The 23,122-nt window shown below is 38.5% G+C and overlaps 1 protein-coding gene across 1 annotated transcript; it reads right to left on the reverse strand.

The window, feature by feature from the left end:
• Window positions 1-436: 436 nt before the first annotated feature.
• On the reverse strand, window positions 437-16,695 carry LOC135080072 (alpha-N-acetylgalactosaminidase). The gene is made up of 10 exons (XM_063974747.1): window positions 16,587-16,695; window positions 8,010-8,158; window positions 7,104-7,278; window positions 6,422-6,596; window positions 5,823-5,917; window positions 5,233-5,394; window positions 4,057-4,254; window positions 2,957-3,103; window positions 838-910; window positions 437-557 (listed from the first exon to the last, which is right to left on the reverse strand). The coding sequence occupies exons 1-10, from the start codon at window positions 16,599-16,601 to the stop codon at window positions 448-450; spliced, it is 1,299 nt and encodes a 432-aa protein (XP_063830817.1). The 5' UTR covers window positions 16,602-16,695; the 3' UTR covers window positions 437-447.
• Between the last annotated feature and the right edge of the window lie 6,427 nt (window positions 16,696-23,122).

Consider the following 23,122-nt stretch of genomic DNA (forward strand, 5'->3'; position numbering starts at 1 on the left):
AATAAACAAATTGAAAAAAATCGAACTGCCTAAGGCGGGAATCGAACCCACGATCTCATCTTGAAATTTAGTTTGAGAAGCGACTTTAGAGTCGCTAAGAAATTTTAATAAAACAAACTAACAGTAAACAATCAAACAATAATATCCACAACCAGTGACTGACCAGCTTCTAGCGAGATTCTACGAATATCTACTCTGAAATTGAATAATATTGGATATGTCGAGAATAAAGATGTAATATTGATTATTGATTCATTCATTCGTGTGCAGTGTAACAACCACCACCTAAACTAAAGGTACAATTCCAAGACGGGCCGCAGACCGCATATTGCAACCACAACTGCAAAACTCTATGAAATCTGCAGCGCGGGTATACCATAACAGTCAACTAACTAAACGTACAAAAATATAGTCATTGTGTTGTAAATAAAACAAGTTATTGTGAAACTAATGCTTATTATTTATTTCGTTATTAAATACATTTGAGTTGAGTATTTGCTTTGCTTGTACAGAGCCCAGGACCTTGTTCTTTGGGATGAATTTGTAGAACTTCACTCCTGAAAAAGCAAACATAAGTAAGTATTTCGTTACAGGGTAAAAACTGGTAAAGGTCTTGAGTAGGTACCTACCAAACAAAATACATCCAATAAAATTAGATCGGTAATAGGTAGGTTTTTAAGTAGGCTATATGTAAACCACGACATTTCTATTTAAATAAAAAAAAAGCTTTGCGGTCAAGATAACGCTTTGAAAAACATAATTTTCATTAACTTACTTAATAGTAGACTTAGTAGGTACCTATTTTGGGGTCCAGTTTTTTATTTTTATGTAACTTACCTGATGGATTGATACGAACGTTGAACTCTTCGCCAGGACTTACAGTGCGAGACTTTTCTTCGTTGTATAAATCCTGTAAATATTTTTAGAACCTTTATTAGAAATAAATAAAATCTATGTTAAATCTAAGTTATCAATTATCAAAAATTAGAATCAAAAGCTGTGGAATTCTCTTTGAAACGCCTTAAGATGTTGGTGCGTTTCCCTTTTTAGAAAAGTTGCAAAAGTAAAATGATAGGCGTTTAAAACAAACCAAAAAAACTCTTCTATATTCTGTACATAATAGGCCAGTAGAATTAAACACAAAAATTGATTAAATCGGAAATAATTCCTACAAAAGATTTTTTTGCTTTAATGGCTTCATTGGTTGCCCATTAGGACTCTCCTAAGTTTTCGACTTCGACGGAGTTGTGCTTAAGTGGTGGGGGCCCCTGAAAGGGGTGTTTTTTCGGTTTTCCGGTTATACCGCGTAAAGGACTTACCCTATCGAAAAGTGGTCTTCATGACGGTTAAAGGGCACTTAATCCTGCATTGAATAAGACCAAATTTATATGTTTTGGACAAACCGTTCTCGCGCTAAAGTTCGGCAAAGTAGAAAATATACGTATAATTAATGACCCTCTCCACGTCCAATGGCTTGTTACCCACATGCTTCCAAGCCTTGTAAAGGGTCGCCTTAACCAGTGTAACCCTAACAAGGCTCACGAGTTTGATTCGCTTATCCTTGTTCGTCCCAGCCGTTCCTTAACTGCGGTTGCTGCACCTCTTCCTGGCACTCTCCTGAACGACTCTGTGTTACCTAATGTGGCTGCCCCTCTTCCTTGTACCCTCCTGTACGATTTCATTGCTTAGCCATATGCCTGGTCCAAGGTTCGACGCCACAAAATCAACTTCGTACGAGTGAAAATAGTTTAAATACTATTTCCCGTGCTTGCAACATTTTTCTTTACTGCTTCGCCTCTATTAGTCGTAGAGTGATTGTATATATCCTATAGCCTTCCTCAATGTATGAGCTATTCAACACAAAAATAATGATTTCAATCAAACTAGTAATTCTTAAGATTAGCGCGTTCAAACAAACAAACAAAAAACTCTTCAGCGTTTTCATATGAACTTGTTGTTGTTGATTTTTGGCGTCGAACCTTAGACTAGGCATACGGCTAGGCAACGTAGTCATGCAGGAGGATACAAGGAAGAGGGGCAGCCACAGTAGGTAACACAGAGTCGTTCAGGTGAGTGCCAGGAAGAGGTGCAGCAACCGCAGTTAAGGATCGGCTGGGACGAACAAGGATAGGCGCATCAAGCTCGTAAGCCTTGATAGGGTTACACTGGTTGAGGTGGCCCTTTTCAAGACTTGGAAGCCTGTGGGTAACAAACCATTGGACGTGGAGAGGGTCATTAATTATACGTATTATTTCTACTTTGCCGAACTTTAGCGCGAGAACGGTTTTTCCAAAACATATGAATTTGGTCTTATTCAATGCAGGATTAAGTGCCCTTCAACCGTCATGAAGACCACTTTTTGATAGGGTAAGTCCTTTACGCGGTATAACCGGAAAACCGAAAAAATGCCCCTTTCGGGGGCCCCCACCACTTAAGCACAACTCCGTCGAAGTCGAAAACTTAGGAAAATCTTAATGGGCAACCAATGAAGCCATTAAAACAATAAAATCTTTTGTAGGAATTATTTCCGATTTAAAAGCTAATTCTACTGGACTATAAACCAACAAGTGACATTTTTGGCTTTGATAGCGCAGTTAAATAATAGCACTGGCTGGCAAGTTTTCTTTCTTTTTTCTTTAAAATAACCGATATAGTTCCAAAATACTGAACTGTCCTATGGGGCGCCACCGTCAATACCGGATCGCTGCTTCCCAATTTTGCCATGTTGGAAACCATATAGTTGAACTAAACTATGGTAGCGCCCTCCTGTTATTGAGTTTGGTGGGACAGTTCAGCGTGGGTCATCTATAACTGACACTTTGTGCGGCAAAGGCTAGACGTGCTGCCATTTGCCAAAACGGCTAGCCCACGGTCGCAACAAGTAATGTTGCAGAGAATGATGCGGGTATTTAAAACCACATAAAGCATCGCCGTCATGAAAGTTGGAGATTCCTACCTGCACTTCGTAGGTTTGTTCAGGCAGCTGCATATCCTTGAAGGTCAAGCTGACGGCGTAGGGTATGCCGTCTTCCCGCTGGCTAACGAAGGCTAGTGCTCGCTCACCATCCGACAGTTCTCTGTTCCACACCGATATGTTCCTTTGCTGAGGAAAAAAATGCAATTTTAGACATGGATATGGAAATGGTGGTCTAAAATGACGCACAATAAGATTATAGATTAAAAAGAACTATCTATGAATAGAGTCTTCCTTCACAGCTTTTGTAACCCTGTGGGTCTAGACAAAGTGCAATTATAATCGCAAACCAGTCGAAAAGTGGTCGAAAAGCCCCTTTTTTGTATGGAATTTGACGGATTCGATTTTCGATTCGATCAAAAAGTGCGTTTTGTCTAGGGGGGCTGAGTTATTCATCTGACTAACTACATAAAGTTGAAGTGACAAAAGTTATTTAAAATATTTTGCTTGTTTCTTTCATTGTATAGTTATGACCTTTTTTAACCTGCGAATTGATTTAGATGAGATATTTGATTACTCATAACCGCCATATTCTTCAATTAGTCACAGACGATCGTCAAATAGATTACGAGTATTTTAGGATGAAAGGTTAAAAAGTTTGCCTTTTTAGAAACAAATGCGCAGTGGGTTTTTTGTATTTAATATTTTTACTGTTATTATTCATGTAATGTAAATACCCACTTACTCACCTACCTACTTACCTACATTATTTTAATGTTTTATGGCACACTTCTATGTTTTCCAATGCTCGTGGTAGATTGGGATGGATCTATGGCCCTTTGTTTTCTATATTTCTACTTTTTTACTATACATATTTTTTTAAATATCGGTAGTAAGAAGACAATATTTTTTTATTATTATTACTAGCTGTGCCGAGACCGGCAGACGTTGTCCTGTCTTAAGAAAGTTAAATTTTGGCCTTTATGTTTACCTACATAATTTCTTATTTTTTTACATCCTTCTACTACTACTACCTTCTCCTGACATTAACAAACACAACAAAAAAAGAATTAGAGAAATCGGTCCAGCCGTTCACTCGTGTATTCTGTGACCAAAGAAAAATATGGATTCTTTTTGTATACCTTCCAAACCCTAAGTCCCTGTTTCCCCAGCTTATCTTGATTGACAGCGATGATGTCCTTGTTGAGGAGGATCCTCTTGAACTCCGGCTTCATGGTGGCCAGGTCGGCGCTGATGAGGAGTGGCGCAGCAAGCACTGCCCATACTGCCATTTGGGTCTTTGCCTGGTCTTCGGAAAGGCCGAAGTTACCTATCAGCAGCTGTAAAGAGATAATATATCTGAATGTATAAGAATGAAGGAGTTCAGTTTTTGGTCTTTGTCAAGGATCTTGATATGTTAAATGCCAGCAAAAAGCAGAGCTATTAACGCCCGAAGCAATTCACCATGTCCAGGTTCCAAGTTCATGTCCTTGAATACTGGTATACCTACTCCACTGAGTGGAGTCCACTCACAGTACCTAACCCTTATGTATAGGACTTTATAACCCTATTTGAACTGCTATAACACTCACGTTATTTTGAACTGTTAAAAAATTATTGCGTAAAACAGATTAAAAATAAGTATCTCAAAGTATCTAAGGCTTAGAATCAAATTTTCATCATGTGAGACAATGATTTGATGATTCCGCAGCCAATGTTGAGGCTGTATTATTTTTCGATGTAATACTTAGGTAGGAGGTAAGTGTATCAACAACTACAAACAGGGGCGTAGCTACCGCCGTATCAATGATCCACCGGACTACATGGGCTCCCAGGGCTGGACTTTTTCAGACTTTGATTTTGATTTAATTAAAAGGGTTTCCATGATCTTTTGTGAGTTGTGGCCTTTTTATGGGGCCCTTAACACGCTACGGCACTGCCTACAAACATATTATTGTATTATTAAAACATTGGATGTAGTTACATTATCACGAGTAACCGACATAGCTCGCAGAATTGCTAAAATCAAGTGGCAGTGGGCGGGGCACATAGCTCGTAGAGACGATGGCCGTTGGGGCAGGAAAGTTCTCGAGTGGCGACCACGGGCTGGAAGACGTAGCGTGGGCAGGCCTCCTACTAGGTGGACCGACGATCTGGTAAAGGTCGCGGGAAGAGCCTGGATGCGGGCAGCGCAGGACCGTTCATTGTGGAAAACCTTGGGGGAGGCCTTTGTCCAGCAGTGGACGTCATTTGGCTGAAAACGAACGAACGAACATTATCATACAAAGCCAAGTAGATTCATAAAAGGTTTATCTCACCATGTCCGGGTCATTCCAATGTCCCGGGCCAGCGTGCTGAGCTAAACGGTCCTGGTTGTCCCCGAACCAGTCCATGATCTTGGAGGCAGACGCCCAGGAGTCCTCGATGTCGTCCCAGTTGCGCCAGAGGTTGCAGTGCTTAGCGATTGACGCGTAGTCCGGCTGGGAAGATGTTTTAAGAATAAAAAGTAAATAAGACGACGGATTAATAAGCTGAATAGGCAATGAATAGGGCACATATTAGTACGGAACAGGTAGCAGTAGCAGGAACTAACAGCTGATGGGACAGCAAGGTTCTGGAGTGGAGGCCATGTCAAGAACCCAGGCGTCTCTACATGAGCGGCTCGGCCAAATGAGCCGCCTGAGCATTTGCACAAGCTCAAGTGGCTTAATGAAATGCAGCGTGTGACGTCCACCCACAAGGTGGACCGACGACCTCACAAGGTAGAGGGAGGCGCTGGGATGCAGGCCGCCACGAACCGGTTAATCTGGAAATCATTGGTTGAGGCCTATGGATGTCCTGTGGCTGCAATGTAAATGGTGATAATGATGAAAATAATAATGCTTAATTAGAAAAGTATGATATCTACCAGCATCTTAGCATCCTCCTGATACGCTGGCCAGCTGCAGGAGTACAGTATGGGGCGACCAGTCTTGTTCAACATTTCCCCGAATGCAGGATAGCCTGTAAAATTATAACAATTTTATTTCAATGAGGGCTATCGTTTTTATACTTAAGAGTTGGCACCCCTGGCGATTGACAGGACCTTACTCTACAGTGGCGCTAACTGGTGAGCGCTAAAACGATAGCCCTCATTGATGATCAGCATGTTAGGTACAGTCAGTGCTGCAGCGCAAACAGTTCGTGATCAAAAAGTTGATAACACAACCTTAATCCAAATCGTGTTGCGAACTTTTTGGCTACTTTGGGTGTCATGAACTATTTAACGCTGCCTGTACTTGCAGAAGACGGCACCATAGGGCGATTTGAAACAAAGTTTCATACCTTACTTACTGTCTAGGTGTAGAAACACATTGTATACTTGATGTTACATAGGTATCTGTGCTTAGATTCTTGCAAGATCGTTCGACTCAAAAATAGTTTTCTTTAATCTACAACAAGGATATTCTTGGCCTGTATCTCGCCTGCTAAAAAGGATGATCATGCCAAATACGATTTGATTATTACCACTGTCCATATGCTCAGGCTCGATGTAGCAGCCGTCCAGCTTGATGTAGTCGACGTCCCACTCCACGAATGTGTCAATGTCGAGCTGCTCGCTGCCCAGCACGCCGGGGTAGCCCGCGCACGTCAGGTTGCCGTAGTCCTCGTAGATGCCGAACTTGAGACCTCGGCTGTGGATCTGAAGAAGTTTTAAGAATTAGTTAATAGATTGATTACTTTACTTTGGCCTTTTGCACTTAGGTACTTACGAGTAGTACTAGAAAACATGGCAAAGGATTCATTATAATAATAACGACTGAGTCGACCAGTAAAAAAAGGTTTTTAATCCGTTTTTTATTCGTTTCAGCCAAATAACGTCCACTACTGGACAAAGGCTATGCGCGTTTAAGATAATAGTTGATAGTACTAACTCACTAACTCATGAGCTGATGATAATAGTCGCATTTCTATGTTGCAGGCCAGGCCTCCCTGAAAAAAAAGCTAGATACGCCAATGACAAAGGCCTCGCCCAAGAATTTCCACAACGGCCTGTCAGGCGCTGCCCGCATTCAGGTGTTTCCCGCGACCTTCCCGCGATATTCCCTCTTTTATTATCTAAGTACATGTAAAAACCACAAGGCTTAAGCCTCGTATAGTACCTAAGCCAAAGAATATGAAAGACTTCATTTCTAGTACATCAACTTACATAATCAGCAAGCGCCTTCATCCCGCTCGGGAAGCGTTCCCTGTCCGGCACCATCCTGCCGTCTGGTCCCCTCTTCTTCTCCAGCCAGCAGTCGTCGATGCCGACGTACTCGTACCCTGCTTCGAGGTACCCATCGCTGACCATGAGGTCCACAGTGCGCTTTATCAGGTTTTCACTGAAAATTAAAAAATACGGATATAGTCTATGGGCGCCGGCAGGTGCATTGTGTACCACATGCAGGAGGGTTTTTCCATAATCTCCACGCTTGGCAGGCAACCCGCCTGTGTATGATCGCAGTTTAAAAGATTAAATTAATCAAAGAGCGCTGCTGCCCGTTCTTTTAATGCGAGTCCCTAAGTCGCCTTGGGTTGGTGACAAATGTATACTCTGCCTCTTAACCGTTTGTTAAGTGATTCATCTACTGGAGTCTATCAGCTATCATCGAAAATTAAAACAAAATAAGTAAGTAGGTATTTAACTTAAAAGATGACTAAAGTTCAAGCTCACAAGTACACACTGTCATTAACATTTCAAAGATTGCATTCAGTAAAGTCACCTAAAAATACTTTTAACTCTCTCAGTTACTTATCTACCAGCTTATCTGTGATGTGTATGTTCTATAGTATTTATTTTAGTAAATATTTCTTTAAATACCAATGCCTGGTAACCTACTTTTGTAATGACGGACGTACTTACACGATTTTATTGTTTTTCTTGGTTGCTGAGTTGCATCACGTTAACTTTAACCGTAACTATAACTTTAACCGGCTACCAGCGCTTTTGTATGGAGATTGACAGTTTTAACGTTTGTTATAGTTATAGTAAGATGGTGTAACCCAGGGTTAAAAAGAGTAAAGTATTCCTAAACTGTCTCATAAATAAAAAAAATAAAAAAATAATGCTCACCTGATACACTCATCAGGATACTTCTTGCAGTCAGTTATGCACCTGAACCGTTCCCACGTTAGCCAGCCCATCGGTGGGGTTAACGCCAGGCCGTTGTCCAACCCCACTGTTGTGGATATTATGCCCAAAATTAAGCATGACACCTGGATCTGGAAACAAAACTGATTAAATTAAATACTCAAGGATGTCAACATCATCATTTCAGCCACAGGACGTCCACTGCTGAATATAGGCCTCCCCCAATCATTTTCAATAGCTTGCGGTTGGTAGCGGCCTGCATCCAGCGCCTTCCTGCTACCTTTATGTCATAAAGTTTATGAGGTCGTCGGTGTCTGTCTCAACTCAAGGATGTATTGACTAAAATACTTGTAATCGTATATAAGGTCTCGTACCCTCGGCTCTATTATAAAGAGGGTATCCTTCTCTTCAAACCTTCATAGTAGGTACCTACAAGGAGAGGGGTCAGTGATCGATCAGTGATATTTTTCCGTTCATTTAAGTATTTACTTACTTAAGTAACTACGATCATTAGGTACTACTGATCCCGTAAACTGCAGTGATTTTCATATTAAAAAATATATATTAATTTTAGCATTAAGAGATGCATCTCAAACTAAATTGTAAATAACTTGAAAAAATCGAACTGCCTAAGGCGGGAATCGAACCCACAACCTTTCGCTTGCTCAGATGGAAGAGCAGTGGCCCGGCAAGCGAAAGGTCGTGGGTTCGATTCTCGCCTTAGGCAGTTAGATTTTTTCAAGTTGTTTATAATTTACAAAATAATCACACGTCAAAATCATTTCAGTTAAATTATGGCACGCAGATAACTAGGTAGAATGGTTTAGGCAAAGAATACTCATACTTTAGGTATTTAATTACTTAGGTAAGGTTTTATTCCACTTTGTTCACCTGGGTATTGTTGACTAGTTTTGTTTGATAGCAAATGTTTGACACATACCTAACTTAGTTGAGTACCGTTTTTATGGGCAATCAAATAAGAAAACAAATAAACCGGTGGCATAATATCACCATAATCACGAAAAGATTAAAAAGTTCGTTCACCCATAGATTCTAGGCCGGATACCAGCAATACATTTGAGTAGGTAGATAAATACAGAAAATATTAGGAATTTTAATGTTTGCATAGTTAAGTTAACGTTTTAGGTAAGTACATCGATGGTGGAAGTATCAATTAATGTAAGGGACATTTTGGCCAAAATGAGTTATATATACCAACGGATTCAGAATTTTCGGCTCTATCGATTGGTATACTTGAAATGTTGATATCTTTAAAAAAATGTCCCTTACCTTAAACATTTTTAGTCGTCTGAATACGACTTTTGGGGAAATAAATGATTTAAAGGACGTAAATTCCTTTTAATAATACAATTCAGCCCTTACCCTAAACTGTTGGTTTTAACTTTTGAACTCATTGAACCTTACTTCATTTTAAACTTTTTGATTTATCATAATTAGGCCCTTACGTTAATATGCATATAAGATATCAATTACTTTTTTTGGTGGTGATATGCATTTAATGCCTCCCACTCCTACTACACTTATGAACACTAAGTTGTCTTGTCTCTATCTTTTTTCTGTTCATTTTTACGCAGTTGGGTTTTTGACCGAGGGGCTGAAGGCTCTTCAGAAGCTGTTCAATTCCCTCATCCTCGAAGGAAAAACGCCTACGGTATGGCACAGAAGTGTGGTGATACTCTTCTTCAAAAAAGGCGACAAAACCTTGTTGAAGAATTATAGATAGACCCATCTCACTTCTGAGCCATGTCTACAAGCTGTTTTCGAGAGTCATTACGAATCGTCTCGCTCGTAAGCTCGATGACTTCCAGCCTCTCAAACAAGCCGGTTTCCGAAAAGGCTTTAGTACACTACATACATACGCCTAGGGATTGCAAATATTCGATAGATTTCTATTTCGAATATTCGAATATTTTTTCAGTGATATTCGAATATTATTCGAATATTCGAATACTTAAAAAAAAAAAGTACTTAAATTATCAATGTTTTATTGCTGGTTTTATTGCTTTAGGAACTATATTTTAACTATTTAACAATATAGTTTTTAAAACAGTTATAAAATTCTCATCATCATCATAATTTCAGCCATAGAACGTCCACTGCTGAACATAGGCCTCTCCCAATGACTTCCACAAGGACTGCTTGGCAGCGGCCTGTATCCAGCGCCTTCCCGCTACATATATGAGGTATTTGGTCCACCTTTGTGGGTGGACGTCTCACGCTGCGCTTTTTGGTACGTGGTCTCCACTCCAGAACCTTGCTGCCCCATCGGCCATCATTTCAGCGTACTATGTGATCTGCCCATTGCCATTTCAGCTTGCTAATCCGTCGGGCTATGTCAGCGACTTTAGTTCGTTTACGGATCTCCTCATTTCTGATTCTGTCTCGTAAAGAAACCCTGATCATAGCCCTCCCCATAGCACGCTGTGCAATTTTGAATTTATTTATAAGACCTATTGTAAGAGGCCACGTTTCCGAGCCGTGTACCATCACTGGTAGAGGTAACACACTGATTGAAGAATTTCGTCTCTAGGCACTGAGGTATTTTGGACGAAAAGATGTTGAATAGTTTCCCGAACGCTGCCCAGCCGAGTTGGATTCGACGATGTACCCTTTTCTCGAAATTTAATCTACCTAGCCGAATCGTTTGTTAGAGGAAGACATACTTGTCAACAGTCTCGAGAATCAGGCTCTAACCGAAACATGGACGTTGGACCTAAGCTTCGTTTTGTCCACGTACATCCGAAGGCCTGCCTGTTGAGAGACTCGATTAACACCTTTGCTGCGGCAGTAACTTTCTAATACTTTCCATTCCTTCGGTACAAGGTCAGTAAACCTGGTATTAAAACTTACATTGTGGCGGCACAAGGCTTAAAGACCTTGTAATATTTAAGATATATTAATTTTATTTTTGGCTTCATGTTAATAGATATTGTGTTTTTTTTCGTTGAATATTAATAATAATGCATTTATTGACATACACCTGAAGGCGTTCGTGAATAACTTGTTTAGTATAAAAATTATAGCTATATTCAAAATACAAGGCTTATGCACCCTGTGCCGCACTGAAGTAGGAAAGTCTGGTGGGTATTCTAGGGATGTGAAATACAAATATCGATAGTTTAAATTAAGTTTTAATAAAAATTTAAAAAAGTAACAAACAAAGATGTTTTAATAATTTAGTCTAAATATTTTACAAATAAGACATTACGTGCATAAATACTTAAATAAGCTATATTTAAAGAAATCATATTATTTAATAACATTTAGTTACAACTTCAAATGTTTGTCACGAAAAACATTATTTAAATTAGCAATAAATCGTGTAGCAAATTAAATTATAATCAATTTGCAGTTTTGATTTTGTTTGTTTCTCTTGACGCCATGTCGACATGTGCGTTTCTTACGAATGCGAGGCAACACTGGCTGCACGAAGCTAGCGTGGGGTGCGGTACCAGGTGCGCAGGGTACAAGGTGCTTCGACCTGGTTTCGCATTGTGAAGACATTTTATTACTTCCATGCGGTACCAGGTCTAAAAACCTGGTATTAAGGTAGGTACATCATTGGATTCTATTTTAAGAATACATCATAGATATATATTCATCACTTTCCTACACCGGACCCAATTGAAGTTATGCCTTTCGCACGACAAGGAAAACTATAATTTTCTTAGCCGCACGGTAAGCGAGACGTACACAAGGTCTATAGACCTGGTTTCGCACTCAACGTGTTAAGGTCTTCGAGCATTGTGCCAAGGTCTTCAAGCGATTCCGCCACGATCACAATATCGTCAGCAAACCGAAGCTGAGTGATGTATTCGCTATTGAAAGGTAATTATGCCTAATCCTTTCCATTCAAGGAGCTTGAAAGCGTCTGCCAATGCAGCGGTCAACGGTTTGGGAGATATAACATCTCTCTGCCTCACGCCTCGCTGCAGAGGAATCGCTCTCGTGCTCTGCTCCTGTACTCGGCTCGACATGGTAGCGTTTTTGTACAGGCATTTCAGCATCTCGATATACCGATAGTCAATACGGCACCGCTGAAGAGACTGCAGCACTGCATAACATAAGTATCGATCGAATCAAATGCCTTCTCATAGTCCAAGAAAAGCATCACCACGCTTCTATCCCATACCTCTGGCGTTGTTCTTTAGAGTAAGACGGGACGAGTTTCGGTGTTCCACCCGCGTTCAGAAGCTCCCAGGTTATTCCGTCATCACCCGGTGCCTTGTTGTTCTTTAGCTGTTTGAGAGCCTCCCTAATCTCGTATAGGCTGATATACGGGATGTCTTTGGTATAGTGTCGCGTTAACCTAGCACTTGCATCTGTTTCTGAGTTATTAACAGGTTTGGAGGTATGTAGCTGTCCATAAATATTTTCGATCTCACCCAGAACCTCGGCTTTTGTTGACATTACCGTCCGCCCTCTTCAGCATCGTTAGCTGACTTTGCTCAATAAAGTTGTCTCTTTCAGGAAATTTGGAACCTTGGTTTCGCAAGACAACTTATTGTTCACCAATGAAGTCGGAAGCATCAATGACTAGTTCTTTTAGTTGGTGATATGTATTTGATGCCTCCAACCACATTTGCAAACACTAAGTTGTCTTCGTTCTATCTTTTCTGTTAATTTTTGTAATATTCGAATATTCGAATACGTGTTAATTTACTATTCGAATATTAAATTTGGAATCTAAATTCGAATATTCGAATATTCGATTGCAACCTCTACATACGCCACGGCAGATTATACAGAAGACCGAGGAGTATAGTCAGTCACTTTGCCTGGCGTTTGTGGACTATGAGAAAGCTTCGATCGAGACCTGGGCAGTACCTACTACAGTTTCTCCAACGGTGTCAAATTGACTATATCGATACATCGAAGTGTTGAAAGGCTTGTACGAAAACGCCACAATGTCGTTCCGTCTTCAGGATCATGACTCGAAACCAGTTGCAGCAGCAGACAGGGGGAACTGAAAACTCCGAAACTGTTCACCACCTGGAGAACTGCATCTGGACTGGAACGGATTCGGCATAAATATCAACGGTGAGTAAATAACCCACCTTCGATTCGCACTCTAAAGGTTGGATACTCTACACTCGGCAGTTGTTGACAATTATATATACCTAGTACAAACAGTCCAGTTAGGCTGGTTATAGTGTTACGCGGACCGTCCAGTGCGGATCCGCTCCACACAGCCGATCTGTAAACTTCGAGGAAGCGTTTTAGAGTAATGCGGTCCGCAGGAATCGCTCGCTCCCTAGCAGTTCATACAGATTGGCTGTGCGGAGCGATCCGCACTGACGGTCCGCGTGACACTAAAACCAGCCTTAGGTAGGTCCAACTTCGAGGAAGAGGTCAATCGTCGAATCCAACTCGGCTGGCAACGTTCAGGAAGCTTCGCGATATTCTCACGTCTGAAATATCGCACTGTCTCAAGACAAAAGTCTTTGATAACTTATGGATCTGAGACGTGGTCGCTTACTGTGGGCCTCATAAGAAGACTCAAGGTCAAAGGCGATGGAGCGTGCTATGCTCGTAGTGATTGAACCAGAAATGACGTGATCCACAGGAGAACCAAAGTGACTGACATAGTCCGCAGAATCGCTAAAATCAAGTGGCAGTGAGTGGAGCTCGTAGCTTGCAAAGCTGATGGCCGCTGGGGCAGAAAAATTCTTGAGTGGCGACCACGAGCTGGAAGACGTAATGTGCTGCAGACCTCCACTAGGTCGACCGACGATCTGGTGAAGGTTGTAGGAGGTGCCTGGATGCGGGCGGCGCAGGACCGGTTGTTGTGGAAATCCTTGGGGGAATACCTTTGTCCAGCAGTGGACGTCATTCGGCTAAAACGAACGAACGATGATTGAAAAAAAAACCTAACTGCGTAAAAATGAACAGAAAAAGATAGAAACAAGACAACTTGTTCACAAATGCAGACGTACGCATCATCAGTGACTAAATGTTTTGTTGGTGATGTGTATTTGATGCCTCCAACTGCATTTGTGAACACTAAGTTGTCTTGTTTCTATCTCTTCTCTTCGTTTTGTTAATGAAAACTCGAATGCAACCTCTACTTACATCAGGTTTCAATGTTAAAATTGTCAAGTTACAATAATATTACTGTCGTATTTATTCTTAAATGTACCTTACAACATACATGACATTCCATACTGTGAAATTTCAACATTATAAGGTACAGTCAAGCTCGTTTCTTTAATGTAAGGGACATGCTATCTTTTAAACTACCCGTTTTTCGAAAATTTGGCGTTTATATTATGAAAGAACAGAAAATTGTAAGAAACTTTGCCATAGAAACTATTTAAATCGTTACATCACATAAAAAGATATTGAGGTATAAAGAAAAAAAAATCGTTTTTTGGCTCTCCTGAAAAGTCGTGTTTTGTCCCTTACAGTAATTGATATTTCCACCATCGACATGTACAGCTGGCGTGCGTGAGTGAGCAAAGGTAAGATAGATTAGGTATGAAAACCTGGTAGGTAAATGTATAGTGTGTTAAAATTTAGAATTTTCCGGGAAATCTCCATTGATCGGAAAATATAGAAGTAACTCCTTGTTTTTTAAAGATTTAGCCGAAGGTGACTAACAATTTTTTTATTCATGACGAACACCGCGCGATTGTAGAAGGAAAAGGCTGCATGTATGAAACAAAGCTTGTTTGAATATTTACTTATAATATAAATAATGATGCAAGGTTATAGTATTTAAATTATTTATTTAAAATCAGTTTACTACACAGTTTATTAATCGTCATTATTACTGATACAGACCAGATGTTCTAAGCTACCTATCTATCTTGTGCTATCTTTCAAACAATATTGTTAAAGTGTGTACCTACCTACTGTTTGTATCTGTACCTATCTTAAGATCTTTTTGAAGTAGACAATCATTTATCTTTCCACCTGACTGTACAAGGATAGGGCGTTGACCCCATTTAAAGCCGGTCGCGGTCGTAAGCGGCAATCAATTGAGATCGCACTGAAGTACCTACTTACTGAACCGAATCAGAGTAAGGTGATAAAAATGACAGACAAAAACACTTGAACCTTATCAATGATCATCTAGAACAATCAACAAGGAAGAGGAGACCTACTTACAGCCTAGATTAAAGTTTAATCGTGTTTCTATGCTTTACCTAACTAGGTAGGTAGTTTGATTGTGAAAATGCCTACGTAATTTTTTTACCATAATAACAGACGAATAGTTATTTTGATGATCCACTAAGTACTTGCCTAGTAATAAGGTAGAATTCTGTATCCGTTTCCGTGTAATTAACAAAGCATTTTTATATGTATAATATACTATAATAGTTAGTTACTATTAATTTATACTATAAGTACATAGGTAGTTGGTACCAGTAGGTAACTACCTAATTTTGAGGAAAAGCGTTTTTCACACCTTGTCTTGCAGCGCCGCGTGTCTCTACCGGAATAAATGGAAAGGTAGATAGAGTCCTTTTAAAGGCGTTCTAAAAGACAATTTTATTTTGCAATCTTAATTAAAAATAATATTCAATCTACCATAAAAGTGTGCACCCTTTATGCGCAAAACAGCCTGTATAACACGTATTTGGTAGGTAACTTTATAATCCCGCACTCAACCAGTATGTACAGTCAACCGCACATCTACTACACATTTTTGTTATCCTAATAGTACTTATTACGAATGCATTAAATACCACGATATTTAATAAATAAGCTTTATGTGCTGTCGTCAGTACTGATATTACCAAAAGCACACGCTAATAGAACCTCGACTAAATACCTTGAATCGATTAGTTAAAATCTAGTTTTCGATTGCCTAACTTACGAGTACTTACTTATTTTATTTTATTATTGTAATGAGACACCAAAGTGATATTGATATTCGCAGTGCGTGCAAAATGAGATAAGTAATAAATGACCATTCATACAAATATGTGACTACAATAAAAATACACATTATAGGTAGCATTTTGTTTACATTTTTACATTTTACGTCTCACTAGATCAAGATTTGTTTAGGTTTGGTACTCGTAATAATATTTAACCTTTAAGAACAATCTACTTTCAATTCATACTTCGTTAGAATCTTAGATTAAAATAAAGCGTTAGAATAGAATATACCTACAATAATTTTGAATTTAACTGATGATAGATTTCGTTGAACTTAAGTTTTGGCAGTTAAGTTGCAGATTTTTATGAATAACACTGAACTTTTGATAGGTACATAAAGACATTCTTCTAAAGCAACCCCAATCATATAAGCGAGGGTTAAAAAAATATAAGAGAGGGTGTGCGAACAGCTAAAACGACGAAATCCTTAGTGTAAACGAATTTTTTTTTTCATATTTTGACGACATTTCTGTAAAGTTCTTCTTTCTAACATTATTGTGCTAGTAATTTACAGTTTCCAAAATCTAATGTTATTGAATAAAAAATAACTCACTAAAAATTAAGTAAATTAATCTTTTATCGATCGCTCTTGTTCTCGAACTGCATTGTATGTGTATTCCACGCAAATTCAAATTAAAAAAATACACTTACCAAAATTCCCGCCATTTCAAAACCTTTTTTATTTTTTAACCCGCAGACAAGATAACCAGCTGTGCTGCCGGCCACTGACGTACTATGCGGATCGCCGGGCGTCGATACTTGATATTGCATCGCTGCCTGATAAAACGCAGTGCTATCTCCTCTATTCATTGAGAGGCTATCCACGCTCGACATCCCGCAAAGTTGCTAATGCAAACTACATAAATGCTTTAAAAGTATACTGTTACTGTTAACCAACGTTCTTGGAAAGGTCAGATAAGATACTTAACCCTACAGTGGTCGCGCGGATTACACCCGTAATCCACTCGTGCAAATTGTCGAATATTTTGAAATCGGTCAACGCGATCGTTTTGATACTTCGTGTACTTTAAGTCGCATAGTCGAAGATCACACTTAATGACGTGTGAGCGCCAGGTCGCTTGTGGATGTGTCACAGGAGCCCCGTAAATGCCGATGGTCTACCCGTGTAATCCGCGCGACCATTTTTTAAGTTACCTTTTTTACTTAATGTGTTTGTTTTTGCATTATTAGTGTAAATCAATGCTTTATAATAAATAATTATGGCATAGGTATGTATTTACATTTGAGTTTTCAATAAAATCATTGTATTTGAGATAAAAATCATGAACAATAGACAAAAACCATAAATTGCAGAATGGCTAGAAGTAATTGACAATGAAAGCGTTTCTTCTGGCGACTCTTCGGTTTCTGATGAAGAAGTGCACATTCTTCCACAAGAGAACAAGTTTTTCAGACCAGTGATTAGCCATCTAACTCAGAACCATCACAGCGGAGTTTTTTAGGTCGCTACTTTGACTGCGGAAGAAAGCGAAATCAAAGTACTGGTAATACTTGTAATTCGTGCAACAAATTTATTTGTCCTTATCATTCCATGATGGCCTGTATCTCCTGTTCAAAATATGATTAATAAATAAGTGAAATTAGTACTGAATGATTCATAAACTGCCAAAGTTGCCATTTTCTTGATGAAAAATGATGATTTTTATGTTTTGGTTAATTTATAAACACTGAGAAGAACTGCTCGTTTCTTTGATTGATTATTTCATTAACTAATACATAATAATAAATATTAAAAATAAAGAAACAGGTTTTTATAAAGAGATGTCTTCTTTTTTTACTCCATAAAATGGCTTATGCATGTAATCCGCGCGACCACTAACGTAATATTTTAGAGCGCGACCACCGTAGGGTTAAGTTATTTTGGAGGACAGAAATTACTTGCTGTAATGGAAACCGGTGTAAGGTACTCAAAAATATAGTTAGAACTTAAACATAATAGTTATTTTATTATGAACATTGACATAAACATTATTACACTTTTACCATCATTATGACACACGTAACCACGCTAATGAGTCCAATCTATAATACCTATAAAAAGCTCGATTTCCTCATAACAATATTAAACGATCATGACGTAGGTTGACCATTGCTCAACTTAGGTAGGCACAAAAACTTAGGCCTTAGTTTTTGTGCCTACCTAAGTGCCATATGTGGTAGCGCATTTTCTTACATAACTTTTCAATTCCTATCATTGGAGGTCCGAAAATATTTCTCATACAATTTGATACCATAATGATCATTCTTCATAAAAAATTTAAAACCTACATATTCAAAAACATAATCATTGATATTCATAATATCACTAATCATACACTTAGTTTTTACTAATATTTGTTTTCATATATTTTTCTATACTAATGATCGAAACTCATAATCATTCGAATAAATAACTATAACATTCATAAATGTGATGTATCCTAATGTTTGTTTTCATAAATTTATTACTCATAAGTGTATTTATCCATATTATTGAAAATCATGATGTCTATATTCGTATTAAATCGTATTTTAACATTAAATTAATTTAAATGGTCCAAAACAGGCAATATTTTGTGCCACAAAACTAACGTGACAGAAACGAATCGCTGCAAAACCGACTCCACGTAGTCTTGTCTGCCCTACCCCTAGAGTGTAATTTAAAAGCCGGAGGCGCGGAGGGAGGGCAGCCCTCGCCCGCTGTAACGAGGCTCAGGCGCCCGGGTGAGCTGGAGCGGCTGAGGCTGGTCGCCGAGGCGCCGAAGGCGCCGATGGCGATCCAAAAAGCCGAAGCTGCGGAAGCAAGCGTGGGTGCCTGAGCCTCGGTACGCAAGGGCGGAAGGGCTGCACATCCCGCAGCGCCGGAGACGAGGAGATACCAATGCATGCTGCATGCTTGCTTTCATGCTGCATGCTCTGCATGCTTATTTACTTAATTAAATTATATATGATTTTTTTAAAGATACTAGTATGTCTGTTATAAAGTAAATTATTCTGAACAACAACATTATGAGTTGAAGTATGTTCTTAGTAACAACATTATTAATTAAAACAATATGATCAATGAATATTATGAAGAAAAAAGATCTGAAAATAAAAATTATGTATTTTAAATGGTTCTTGGCAGTAACAGTATTGATAAAAAAATTATGATTACTAACTGTTATGAGCTCCGTTGGTAGTAATAAAAATGTATGAATAAAAAAAGTATGAAAAATAAAATTATGAAGAGAGATTATTATGAACAAAAATCGGTAGTAAGACAAAGAATAGGATTTAGAATTTTATGTGAGCCAATATAGAACCGCCATATGTAGCATGTTTTTGTTTTTAAAATGATACAAATTAATACGTAGTTTAAGGCTTGGTATTTCTGCTAAAGTAGGTATTTCGCGCTGTCAAAATCTGCGCGCGCAATACTTCGCCGAAGACAGCGCGCCAAAGAGCTCTCGCGGCTACACAGTATAGAAATACGCAGTTGGTTAGGTTAGGTTGACTTCCTTCCGTTCAAGCGTCACACTCACAGCACTTTCTAATACAAATTATATCCAAGTGATACAAATTAAAACAACTTTCAAAATTTTTGGGAATATATTTTAGAATCGAATAAATATAGAATATAACTGAAAAAGTAAACACGGTTTAAAGAGGCGTGGCGTCACCCGACCTTCCGGAAGTTCCGCGCCGGCTAAAAGAATTTCAAGATTACGTCACCCGACCTATCGGTAGATCCTCGGGAGCTTGAGCGATTGGAAAAACATTTTATGATCAGTTACTCGTAGTAGCGATTATTTAGAGCTTGGATAATAAATTATAGTTGTTGCAATTCACAAAGCTTTGCATGTGGTTAATTACATTAATCAGTACACGCATCAATTTTGTTCAGTCTTTTTGTTTATTAATAAATAAAAATATCATACTAAAATTGCATACATATTTGTTTGTATTGGTCTGGGTGTTTTCTTTCCATAATTTATGTATAACGTATGTACGGGGCTCTGTATCGAAAATCACTATGAGCAATAAGCATCACACACGGTTACCTGGAGTGCATTACCGCAGCAAAAAGCTTGCCATCTTAAATGAACGGTATAATGTCGAGGTTTCGTCAGTACAGTTGCGAACAAAGGTGTTTGTGCAGTGCAGTGTAGTTGAGTTGAGAGGTCAGATTATTGAAATAATAAAACGAACATTTTATTTTTTAAATACATTTTAAAAATAATTTACATTACAGATAACAATGAGAGGATGACATTGCAAGGTGGTGCCAGTCCAGTCTTAAATCCGTTGATATATGCTGCATCTGCCATGTTTTTGGCTAAAAGATTCTTCTATCTTGCAGTTTAGACTTTTATTACAGACCTCAGACAGTATTTTTGGAAAACTTTTACGCATGGTGGAGGAAGGGACGCTCTAGAGACTCAAGTCTAGAAGGAGTCACATGAACTCCAAGTTTTAAATCCGTTGACATCTGCTTAATCTGCCATGTTTTTGGCTATAAGATTCTTCTATCTCACGGCTTAGACCTTTAGCTACAGACCTTTGACAGAATTTTTGTGAAAATTCTTACGCATGGTGGAGGAAGGGACGCTCTAGACACTTAAGTCTACAAGGAGTCACATCAACTCCAGTTTTAAATCCGTTGACATCTGCTGCATCTGCCATCTTTTTGGTTAGAAGATTCTTCCATCTTGCAGCGTAGACCTTTAGCTACAGACCTTAGACAGTATTTTTGTGAAAATTCTTACGCATGGTGGAGGAAGGGACGCTCTAGATACTCAAGTCTACAAGGAGTCACATGAACTCCAGTTTTAAATCCGTTGACATCTGCTGCATCTGCCATCTTTTTGGCTAGAAGATTCTTCTATCTTGCAGCTTAGACCTTTAGCTACAGACCTTAGACAGTATTTTTTTTTTTTATTTGTGTCAGTGTGCTCTTCTAAAGAGTGTAAGACGATTGTATGTAGGTACTATTAAAATGTAATTTTAACTCATTGGTTTTGTCTCATATTTGAGGAATGTACTATGTATCATGAGTAGAGTATTCGTTTATAAGGATGCGAACGATTTAAATTTCAATAGGTAGACAAAATTGATAATTTTTAATTATCAAAAATTTAAGCTTTCTCCAGTAACACTGATATTATTATACTGTGACTCATCAAAGTCATCATTGTCAAAAATATTGACAAATCGCGAACTGTCACGGCCAAAAAACTGACACGCGTCCGCCCTCCGTAAGCGCCACCGCGCGACTGATTGAGATTGTCCAAGCCGTCATGGACGATTTTTTCCACATTTTTTAACATAGTAACTAAATAAGACGCAATATAAAAATTTCATCCGTTAAAAGCCCTCAAGTTATTTCTGAACTTTAGTTTAGTAAAAGATTTAGAATCTCAAATCGCTTATTTAAAAATAAAACCATAAATAGAAAACGAATAGAGGTAACTTTGGGAATTTATTCTATCGAGTCAACTTCATCAAATCGTGTTTCCATCCGTTAATAGCCCTAGAAAATATCCTCAACTATGCCCAATAAAAATCTTAGCCTTTAATTTTACTGTTTAGTACCTCAAAAATGAAAAATGAAAACCTCATTTTCGCCATTTTCTCTGCTACCCGGCCTTAAGTACGTACTACCATTTTACCAGCGTTTTTAACGATAACCTATGTTTTACCTACCTAATCCTATTAGACACGTGTAGCAAGGTATGTAAATGGTCAATGAAAAATGTCAATAAACTGATTTTAATTACTTGGGAGAACTTTTAACTTACTACTTATAAAGTAAGTAGAACTAGCAGAGCATGCATGGTAGAGCACGGGTTCGATTCCAAAGTGATGATGGATGAATTAGTAGGTACTTTTTCATTCCCAAAGGTAAGGTGGCAATTATTATTTTTATCCACAACGAGTTTTAATTTTGTTTGATAGAACAAATTAATTAATTGTTCACTGAAAAAAAAAATAGTGGTGGCCGTATTTTCTACTGGCGTTTGTTTTACACACCATCCTACTTACGACGTGTGTATTGTAATAAATTACTCTTAATCAGCATAGTATATTAAAAACATCGGTTTCGGTACCTATGTATGTAATGCTGTAATGCAGGAAGCTATGCAGGTCAAAATGCGGGCATATTGAGGTGAATGAGGGTCTTTGGTTTTCAATGTGCGCGTTACGCCTATTTTTTTTATGCATTTCGCACAAAACAAATCCTATACTCGTACTATATTTATTACTAGCTTTCCGCCCGCGGCTTCGCCCGCGTGGAATTTTGTCTGTCACAGAAAAACTTTATCGCGCTCGTCCCTGTTTCAAAAACCGGGATAAAAACTATCCTATGTTCTTTCCCGGGACTCAAACTATCTCTATGCCAAATTTCATCAAAATCGGTTGCGAGGTTTAAGCGGGAAAGCGTAACAGACAGACAGACAGACAGACGGACAGAGTTACTTTCGCATTTATAATATTAATATTAGTTGGGATTGTTCGTAAGAAAAACAATTTAACGCCTAGTGCTTTGTGTAGAGCAATTTTTCTTAAACGTGATTTGCCGCGTGGTTGACAAAAGTCTGAATTACCATACCTGCCTATACCTCACAGTTGTCCAGCTGTGGAATTTAAGTCTAACTAATGAAGTAGAGTTACTTTACTTTGCTTTTCCACTACATTCAAGTTTTTTTGTTTCAATTGTTTCTTGTTTCCAGTTTCTATTTAAAAACTAGATAAATACCTACCTAGAGTACATAACTTCAAGTCATAAAACTTAAAAGCAAGTGTTAGATAGCAGATAGGTAGGTATTAGGTGAATTACCTACTGCGGCCTAACCGCCTTTATAAACCGGATGATCACTTTTTTTTAGTAATTACTAGTTTGTCAAATGAATGCGTATTCCATGGATATTAAATTAAATTGTTATAAACTAATTTCTTGTTCAACATTTAACAGGTTTCCCTACACCTGCGCCAGGTGAAGAAAGGTGACTTTGTTGGCCTATTTCATTTGATGGAAAAGATGATTGGATATAGGTGGAAAGTTGTTGGTTTTATTCGTTATTTTAATTATTAAAAAGTTATAATCAACGTTTATAAATAATCGTGTATCGTGTAGTGAGAGATAAATAAAATTCAATATCAAATCCGTGTTTTTGAGTGGATTTTATAACAGGTTTTATCGAACA

Source organism: Ostrinia nubilalis, chromosome 17, assembly GCF_963855985.1.
Source record: "Ostrinia nubilalis chromosome 17, ilOstNubi1.1, whole genome shotgun sequence".
In the NCBI taxonomy this organism is placed as follows: domain Eukaryota; kingdom Metazoa; phylum Arthropoda; class Insecta; order Lepidoptera; family Crambidae; genus Ostrinia; species Ostrinia nubilalis.